Source organism: Chaetura pelagica, unplaced genomic scaffold (genome assembly GCF_000747805.2).
Source record: "Chaetura pelagica isolate M959 unplaced genomic scaffold, ChaPel_1.0 scaffold112, whole genome shotgun sequence".
Taxonomy (NCBI): domain Eukaryota; kingdom Metazoa; phylum Chordata; class Aves; order Apodiformes; family Apodidae; genus Chaetura; species Chaetura pelagica.
Genome location: NW_009952798.1, coordinates 2,696,487 through 2,706,344, shown reverse-complemented (window position 1 = coordinate 2,706,344; position 9,858 = coordinate 2,696,487). Strand labels below are relative to the sequence as shown.

Below are 9,858 nucleotides of genomic sequence, written 5' to 3'. Positions count from 1 at the left end.
GGACTACACGGCCCGGCATGCCCCGGGGCCGCCGCCGGACTACAGCTCCCAGCGTGCCCCGCGCCCCGGCAGCCAGGCGGGCGTCCGCCATGACGGGCCAGGCGGGGAGGCGCAGGGTGGCTCCTTCCTGCCGGCTTTGCTCCTCACCTGCCGGCTTTCCCGGCCTTCTGTCGCGCCCCCGTTGCGCGTATAATTTCCTGGGAGGGGTTTTTTAAGGAATCGGAGAGGCTGCCGGCCGGCGGACAGCGGCGGAGGGAGGCCCTGAGGAGGAAAATCGCGGCTCCTGCGTGACTGGAAGCGGCCGTGGAACTGCGGCGAACGGGAGGGCAGGCCCCAGCCAGCACAAACGCAGTTTGTTCCTCTTCATCACAGCCAGATTCACCTTCTTTAAATCTCCATTAGCTTTAAAAACAGACAACTACAGCTTTAGCCTTCTGCCTCAGTAACTACTGGAGACAGGTTTTCAAAAGTGAAAGACCCGATGTAGTCAATAACCAAGTAGCTCAGTAAGATGTAAAAGGACCACACAAGCTGTTGATGGTGATTAGCGTTAGGAAACAAGTGCAGTCTGCTTTTAGCTACAGGAAGAAACGGGGATTAAAAAGTCAAAATCAGTCTTCTGAACTAGAAGCTATCAAGTGATCCTGATGGCTGCCAAGATGTTTCCTTAAGCAAAGGAAAGGGATGGCCAGGAGCAGAGCAGGACTGTGCAGGCCCTGCAGGGTTTCTCTCAGAGCAATGCTACTCACCTGTTGTTTCCTGGGCCAACACGTTTTCATTTGCAAAGAATAAATCCTGCTTGCCACATACAAACACACTGAGTAGGGTCAGCAGGACAGCTGAAATTTCTTCAGGACACAGTGAAAAAAACCTCAGGATTCAAGGAGTTTTTTGTGGTAAGAAGGTGCGTGCCAGTCTAGTTCCTTTGCTTTGTTTTTCTGGCAGGGGAGATGGAGCCTGTTATTTCTGTGGCACAGGTAGGAAACACTTTACAGAATTACAATGGAAAACAATCCTGTCCAACAGATACAGTTCCTATGAGAGCAGCACACACCCTTTCCAGGTTAATGGTGTGATCCAAATGAAGTACACTAGTTCTCATTTTTATTATGACAGGGATGCCAAAAGTAATTAAAGATGAGAGCAACAGAAACATACAGCAGCTCTCCGAATGCCATGGTCAGAAGTTTTAACTAACAGCTTTGATTTAGAGACAGCCTTACAGATGTGATTGATCACATTTACAGTACGGGTACGTTGTTACAAAGGGAAAGTTTACAAAAGCTCATTAAAAAATAATCAAATGTTCATGGCCAGACTTAGCTGAAGCAATTGTACTTGCACTTTGTCCTCCTCTTTGCATTAGTATTTATGCTTTCAAAATTTGGCAGGAAGCTTCATCTTCTTTTCAGTCCATCTAAAACAACAGAATTGTTGTATGTCAGACTTCACATTCTAAAAATAAATTGAGTTGCCTTAGATTCTGCTACCACAGGTGGCATCAATACAATCAAAATAACCCTTTGTATTACATTTTGCTAAAGAGTGTCCAACAAATTGCAAGTGTTCATGTCCAAGTAGTACACTACCAGTGTGCTTGAAAGATGCACAGCCAAAAGATGTGTGAGGGAGAAAAGAAAAAAAGCAGAATTGCGTTAAAAACTGTAGTATGCGATTTGTTCCTTCGTATACAGGCTTCTCAAGGTGACAGTACATATCTAATGAGAAATAGTTTTATTACACTTAAATTGTAGTAATTTAAGATCTTAAGAATATGTGATGCTATTAAAAAAGAGTATAATTTTACCCTAACAGAATTTAAACTTAGATTTTTGCCAGTTGAGTTTTGCAGATCTTCTCCACATACAACTCTGTAAAAATTTGTTTCATACCATTCTATTTTCCACTAAGGCAATTTTCAAGTATAGTTATAGTCAAAACAGAAGCAGAAACTTCTAGCTCAAGCAATGTACACACTCTGCTGTCTATTTTGAGCAGGCCAGATAGTGGTTTTGTACTTTAAATGTTGATTTAACACCTCTACATCACTTTTTATTTTTTGTCTACAAAGGGACAAAGCATGACAGTAACTGCAATGTTGTATGGCAAGATCAGTGCTGGCTGAATCTGCCTGCTAACAGTTTATCAGTCACCATGTTTCTCAACATTTCTGCACTTGGCCACCTCCATCTGCAAGGCAGAGCTTATGCCGTTTTCTTGCCTCATGAAAACAAATGCAAAATACAAACAGCAGCATCTGTCTAGCTGATGGAGAGGGAATGTTCATGTAAAAAAGACTTGGTGGAGTGACATAGTTTGAGTACTGGGAGATAACACTGAATTTTTTTATACAGATGAGAATTTTGTTGTTGGGGAAGGGGGTTTATGATTTACAGCAACATTTCTGCCTAAATCTGACTTAATTTGAAGATAAAATATCTAACATAGTTACGTGTGCTTGCTTACCTCGGGGAGTCAATTCCACTGTCTCCTGTAATGCTGTGGTTTTCTGTCCCTTCTGAGTGTTTCTGTCCTGATGCCACAGTACAGGCATTCTTAAAAAACAGATCTTTTCCTCCCAGAGGGTTTCTTCTTTTGTTGGTGTGTGACCCTAAAGCACAGGATGCTACTTTGCCTGTCTCAATGGTGGAGCTCTGCAAAGTGTCAGCATCTGAGCCAGCCTCATCAGTGAGGCAGACATCTGCCACAGCTGAAGCCTTTGAGCACTCAGTGAGACCAGTTTCTTCTGCCTTTCTGTAAACTATAGGAAGGACCTGACTGCACAACCAACCTTCTTCTGTGAAATCTGTGTTTGGATGCTCTTTTAAGACACCTTTTGACTCTGCAAAACTAGTGCTTTCCTTATATCTGTGCTCTCCAGAGTCAGGTTTACTTACAGTTGTGTTGCACTGGGTGGGATATGCATTAACCTGATAGGTTTTTAGGGACATGCCTGTCCCCAGCTCTTGCACACCCATACCCCAGTCTCTTGTATCTGCAAAAGAATAGCCAGGAGGCAGGTGAGGTGGTTCACTGACTTCCCAACTGTGATCTGGGTGTAACAAGCTACAAGTGTCACCATCACGTGCTTTTTGGTGCACAAGATTACAGTTCTCAGTAAATCCTTTACTTTCCAGCTTCATTGATCCAGAATGGCTGCCACCATCATCTTTAAATATAAGTTCACTCTTATTATCAGTCTTCTGTCTATATTTCACACCATTATTTTCTACCAGGCTAACATTGGCTGTATCATTTGAAAGATGGGCATTTTGAAATTCATTTGCTGTTTGATCTAGTAACTCACACACAGTGTCAGCTCTGCACCTGCAACACTCATCTTTCAGATTTAATGACAATTTTGCATCTTCTCTGCACACACCATTACCTCCAGTGTAGGAGTGAGGGTATTTTTTAATATCCCCAGTTGTTGTTTTTACTGTTCTTCTGTGGATGTTTTCTTCAGAAATAGTACTCTCCAGAAACTGTTTGCATTTATTCTCTACTTGCAAAGTACTGTCATGTAGATAACTAAAGTTTTCGCTTAAACTTCCTTTCTTTAGTTGGAGAGAAGACTTACTAGCATGGAGCAGTTTGTTTTGCTTAACTTTATCTGCCTTTGTTTCCACAGCCAGCTGTTCAGTTCCATATTCAAAGGTTTTTGAGGAGTCCAAGGACTTTAAAGCCCTTTCTTGCTTTTGAGTCCTAGACTTCAGCTGACTATTCATAGTACCTTTGTGCCCTTTCACATAGGAGCTGCGTCTCCACGATAGACCTTGGAAGGGGTTCTTAATTTGTCTTTTATATATGACATGGGATTCCACTGCTACATCAGATGGCTGTTGATTTCTGACAGGCAGTGAAAAGTTCTCTTCCAGTGGCTCATTTTGGGATGTTAGCTCATATACATGAGATTTCCTGTTGCTTCTACTAATCTGCCTCTCATTGTTTGATTTGGTTTTCCTGGTGTCTTTTGCTGTTTTATTTTGTGGCTTTTGAGCACAATCCTTTGAAAGGTGGTTCTGCCTGACTGCTGACACATCAGCTGAGGTACCCTTACTGATGCATTTTTTCTGCTCCTCCAACTTCTGCATTAATATTGTGTGCTTAATCAAATTATCAACCGTAAGGGTAGGATTAATACGCTTGATGATTTCATGTTCAACATCACGTGGAATGTTATCTAAGTCATCTTCATCCCTGACTGGCCACTCCTTGGGAGGAAACTGCGCTGAAAAAGTAGAGTACTCCTTCTTAAGTTTTTCTTTTTTAGAAGCCCTTCTCCAGAAAAGGCCAAGGCCAAACCTTTTGCATTTCAGTTTGTCTCCCAGGGATTGGGCAGTGTCCCGGGAGTGGTTTTCAACAAATGTGGATATTCCTTGACTTTGAATTGAAGGCTTCAAATCACTGCAGCCTTTCTTAGCTCCTCCATTAGTTTCATGGTTCATTAGCTGTCTTTGTTCAAAGAGCATATTCTGGTCAGGGAAACAACGGCAGGATCTGTAATGGGATACCATAGGAATGTTTTCTTTCACTAGGCCTGCACAGAACTCGATGTTTACAACATAAGTGATGGAAGGCAGTGAACAGCAACAAGTGTCCTCCAAGGGGACCCTTCCGTTGTCATCTGTGATATCATTTGTGGTGAAGTATGTGTTGGGAGTCACAATGAAGTATCCTTCTCCTGTATGATATATTTTCCTTTCCTTAATTAGAGTGCCAAGGATATTATGTAAGATATTATGGGAGGGAACTGCCATGCCTGCAACAAAGATACAGATATTTCAACTCAGAAAGAAGTTCTCAAGTAAAATGGGAGCTGACAAAAAATATCTTATATATAACAGATCTGGAAATGACTGAACATGAAATACCAGAGGCATTCAATTCACAGGATTTCAAAAGAAGTTTGAAGTTAACCTGGCAACTGATGTTTGAGTAGGGCATACTCAATTTCAACAGTATCACAGGACAAAAGGCAGGATTTTTTATTATTTCTTTTTTAATACATCACCACTCTACTTGGCTTCGAGAGCCAGCAATTGTGCCTGTATCCAGCCGTCCCTCACCCACACCCCTGGCCTGCCTGCACAACAGGAACAAGCCCTGCTCCGCAGCAGTGTTCACTCGCGGGGAGCAGAGAGGGCTGCCCCCGAACTTGGACTCGGCACAGACTGCAGCCCTGAGTCAGGGAGAGCCCTCTTAGGCCAGCCAGATGAGGGCAGCACAAAAATATCATCCAGCCGAGGCCTCTGTTAGGTGCAGTCCCGCCGGTGTTTTACAGATCAGTAAAATAATTTTTAACTCTGCCAAGGCCATTCCTCACTGATGAGGCAAGGTCACCCCTGAGGAAGAAGTTAAAGGCAAGCTGCATTTCTGGTTGTCACTGCAGCACTGCTGTGATGGAAGCTTAGGATGTTCTCCCTCAAATAAGCAAGAATGTTCACTTTGTGTCTGTCAGGATATGATATTCATGAGACAGACCTTCTGCCAGGTACAAGCCAAAAAATGTCATGTTCAAAGCATTTCCTTCTCAGCAGGTTATTTAACAGCAGCTTTTATCACTGTTTCTGAAGCTTCTGGAGCAATTTTGTCAGATGACAATTGCTACCGAATTTTACCTCACTGAGACAGGTCTCAGCTGCTAGTTTCCCCTCAGCTGCCACAGTTCGAGAGTCATTAGACTAGTGACATCTGATCTGCTGCCCTAAGTTGCTGCTGATCCCCTCCCCACAAGAATTAAAACTTTCAGCAAGCTGAAAACATAGCAAGAAATACGTTCTTTCACTACAGACTCTGAGCCTGCCACGACTGGCTGAGCTAGAAATGCTTATGTCAGTGCACAAAAGGTCTGCATCACCTTTGTGACAGGGTTCTAGGCCAGATTATGAGGTTACATTAAAAATTTTCCCACTAGTGAAAATGCCTACCAGATCAGCCTGTAATATTTGCAGAGCTGTAATGTTATGAAGGCTCAGAAGGGAAAGGTCAGTATCAAGCCCAGCAACATCCTACAGAGGGCTAGAAGGAGCCTTAAAAAGTCTCAGATGCACACACACACTTCTATATTGCAGATCTAAGGGAAATTGAACATTTTTCAGATTCAAAAGAAAACACAGCATTTAAGGGAAGTGGCTGCCACCTCATCAGAAGAGAAGGGATAAAGCTTGGTTAATGTAGGCAATTTGCTTTCAGGAAGGAAGGGGCTGGAATTTGACCATGAAATTTGAATTTGAGGTCAGCTGTAATTTTTTGATAGCAAACACTAGATACAGACTCTTACCCAGTCTCTTTGCCATCAGAGTCAGCTATGTTCCCATCTCCTAAAGGAGTCAAAGTGTTTGTGATCTGACACTCAGTCTATTTTATGCTATTCCGTATCTGGCACCTAAATACCTCATCTATGCTTTCCCAGCCCCTAGAAGAGGCATCCCCTGAACATGCTACTACACTCCATTCCCTCTCTTATTCTCAAAGATTTATTAAAATCTGTAAAAACAATTACAACCAAAACAGTGTTAGTGACACTCATTGACTTATGAGGGTATTTTTCTCATTCATGTATTCTACCAATTGCCTCTTAATTTATATTTTCATACCACCAGCTTTGCTTGTAAACATCCAGTGATTGCTTGCTGAATATCAGAAACTCAAGTGTGATGATACAGTGACTTCTAAAAAGAGGGAGAAACAAACACATTACCTGGATAATTTTTCATTAACTGTGCCACCAAAGTTTCCTGCGTGACCATCACACAATCTGCATTCATGTCTGATATGGTGTGGCATATTCCTTCCAACAGAGGAACTGAGTGTGACTGTGAGACAGGATTCATGAGGACAGGGGTCACATCACCTCAAGTCCAGAAGCAGGAAGGAAAGGAAAAAATAAAAAGAAAACAAACAAAAAAAGATGGTTTAAATGCAATAGTGTTTCATGTTTTCTGTTAGCCATAATTGATTTTCACTGAAAATTTCTTGTTTTGCTTCTGAACAAGCAGCTTATCCTCAGCTAATTTTCTTCGGCAAATTACTTGGAACTATTTCTCAGAGAAGGGAAATTACTGTAGCACTTTTCAAGTGGTTTTGTAATTAAGGAAACAGGAGGTTACTTTAAGCATGTTAGTTTGTTTGGAATTAAATTCCAGCCTAAACCATCTTTTAGCTTTATAAACAGGGAACTGAGAGGGATAATTATGTCTGAATACTGCTGACTTTTTAGATGACTGTTTAAAATTAAACATCTCCCACAGTCTCTACTTCTCTAAGTAGCTAGTGAAAAAATTAAACATCCAGTAACCTAAGTACAAAATCCTTTCACTGAGTCAGAATGCAGGGAGAAAAAAAGACCAGCAACAGCAAATAAATTCAAATAGAAAAGGTAAAAATGCCATTTTTAGATTGGGTTCTAGAATTAGAGATTACCTACTAGACTGGGCAGGGACAAAAACTCTTGTTACAACTGCATGCATTTTTTTAGGCTACATCACCAGCTCTCCTGGTTAGAAAGAGTAGCATTGTCCCTGTTCTGCATAAGGAAAGATGAAGCTCAGAGGGGCCCAGAGTGTGGCCTAGCTCCCCCAGTAACTCTGCAGCCCCAGCCCAGGAGGCTGAGAAGGGTCTTAGTCTGTCACCTCAACTCCCCATCGATAAAGCATAAAGATAAACACTGCCCTCTCCACTTGGTGAGAGTGCACAGCCAGTATGAGCAAGCCCAGCAAAAACTTCTGACAGGGAACCAGTAAATGATGTGTGAAAACCTGAAGAGAGTATTTTCCCTGAAAGCTGAGGACAAAGCATGAAGCAGGGACTCACCTGAGGTCGGTGCATACATGCAGTAAGACAAGGACCACAAACACCTTCTCAGGCAAAAAAAATTCTCTTCTTTTTTTTCATTAGACCAATGGTGTGTTCCCAGTGCCAGGGGGTCTGTGCTCCCCTGTTCTGTGTTGCACAGAAAACCCCTGAGTGTCCTTGAGTAACAGCAAGCAGAAGGCAGCAGTAACTTTCCCCCAAGTAAGAAATGACATCTTAGATTAAGTGATACTCACGTTTAACTAAACTTCAGTTGGATATCCTCTTAGATGACTTTGTAATCCGATATTTATCCTTTAGTCAGAAAACTGCAACACAAACATTTATCTCAGTAAATGAATTAAGCAACAGTGCTTTCAAGAGCTTAAATTGCTCTTGACCTTTATTTTACAACTGTGGCTATGCTCAACAAAAAGCACTCAGAAAAGAGTCCTGGCATACAGTTTCCTCAGTGATGTTGCTAGGATACTCCTTGCAGGTGCAGAAGCCATTGCAAGCTCTCTTTTTGTATGGGCAAAGACCATCAGCAGTCAGTAATAACTGGTGCATAGTTTGCTGTCTCATGTCTCTGCTGAAGGCACGTCACAGTGCTGCCAGTTTTACCCTTTGTTCCTGCAGAGCACCAAACTGCTAAGGAGTAAACCACCAAGTGTAATCCAAATTTATTCATTATCTTTAATATTATTATCTTGCTATCATTGTCTGCGTCTGTGTCACAGCCTCAAATCCCACTTCTCCATTAAAGGAAAGCCCTTTCAGAATAGTATTTTAAACAATGCATTAACCAAAAGAAAAACAAAAAAAACAACACACTAAAATCACATCCAAATTCAAGTCTGAATCACAGAATCACAGAATGTTAGGGGTTGGAAGGGACCTCTGGAGATCATTGAGTCCAACCTCTCCCACCAGAGCAGAAGCATCTAGGGCAGGTCACACAGAAATGCATCCAGATGGGTCTTGAAAGTCTCCAGAGAAGGAGACTACACAACTTCTCTGGGGACCCTGTTCCAGTCCTCTTTAACCCTCACAGTAAAGAAGTTCTTCCTCATGTTGAAGTGGAACTTCTTGTGCTCTAGTTTGCATCCATTGCCACTTCTATCAAATGGCATGACTGAAAAAGAGATTGGCCCTTCCTTCTTGATACCCACCCTTCAGATATTTATGTACTTTAATAAGATCCCCTCTCAGTCTTTTCTTCTCTAGACTGAACAGGCCCAGGTCTCTCAGCCTTTCCTCTGCTTAAAATGGTCATTGCAGATCTGTATCACCAGAGTGCATACACGCTAACAACCTGAATATTAGATATCTTTCCCTCCTGACTTTGAAATAAAATCTGAAGTAGTGAAAGCAAGAATTAGATCATTGAAAACACAGATAAGCAATGTGGGAAAAGGCCCAGGCAACACCCTGCAAGTACCTTTCCATTTCTTATTAAAAACTTTGCTGATTTACTTTCCATAGCTAAGTAACTGTTGCAGTTGCACTTCAATGTTCCCCCAAGCTTGATGGAAATGCATGAAAGCTGCATCCCTTAGATGTGCTTAGGGAGGACTTAATGATTTGTGCAAGCTGTGTCTCATAGATGTGATGCAGAATCATCAAAATGCTGTGCTCATTAAAGCTGTTCAGTATGTTCTTCTACAGCCCAAAATAAACTGCAGGACTCTCTGCCCCCTTCCCAGCTCTACATAAGTCATCTGTTGAAAATCAGCTTCCTTGTTTCTTTGTAGTTTTTACAAAGGACTTGCTTATGTCTGTGTGCAATGTACCTGTCAGCAGTCCAGGAACTCAGGCTAATCCTCTTAGTCGTTTCCATCCAGCACAGTTCCCATTTCACACTGGTACAGAATCACGTTTACCAACACCAACCTAGGCAGCTTGCCAGTACTCATGTATCATTATCCTTCAGTTTGGTTTACCTGCCTATTCAAACACTGCTCATTACTTGGACATCTGAAACCCAAGAGTGCCCTTTTGGAGCACGTATTGGTCACAAAGGGGGAAAGTCATCTGTAATACAGGCATCAGATAACAAAACTC

General features: G+C 42.2%; 2 protein-coding genes across 2 annotated transcripts in view; both read right to left on the bottom strand.

Annotated features, from left to right (window-relative positions):
• Positions 1-91, bottom strand: part of LOC104386300 (nucleolar RNA helicase 2-like) — a 13,902-nt gene extending 13,811 nt beyond the window's left edge. Inside the window, exon 1 of the mRNA XM_009994884.1 lies at positions 8-91. Coding sequence (XP_009993186.1) covers positions 8-91 — 84 coding nt within the window. The remainder of the gene's footprint in view (positions 1-7) is intronic.
• Positions 92-1,377: 1,286 nt separating this feature from the next.
• Positions 1,378-7,834, bottom strand: STOX1 (storkhead box 1). The gene is made up of 4 exons (XM_009994862.1): positions 7,816-7,834; positions 6,704-6,856; positions 2,467-4,762; positions 1,378-1,417 (listed from the first exon to the last, which is right to left on the bottom strand). The coding sequence occupies exons 1-4, from the start codon at positions 7,832-7,834 to the stop codon at positions 1,378-1,380; spliced, it is 2,508 nt and encodes an 835-aa protein (XP_009993164.1).
• Between the last annotated feature and the right edge of the window lie 2,024 nt (positions 7,835-9,858).

What these genes read in the sequence shown, in the direction of transcription:
- STOX1 (XM_009994862.1), bottom strand. An exon ending in GTTAATGAAAAATTATCCAG is followed by an intron (nt 4,763 to 6,703) that starts GTAATGTGTTTG and finishes TCTTTGTTGCAG; the next exon opens with GCATGGCAGTTCCCTCCCAT. An exon ending in AGTGGAATTGACTCCCCGAG is followed by an intron (nt 1,418 to 2,466) that starts GTAAGCAAGCAC and finishes CTGTTGTTTTAG; the next exon opens with ATGGACTGAAAAGAAGATGA.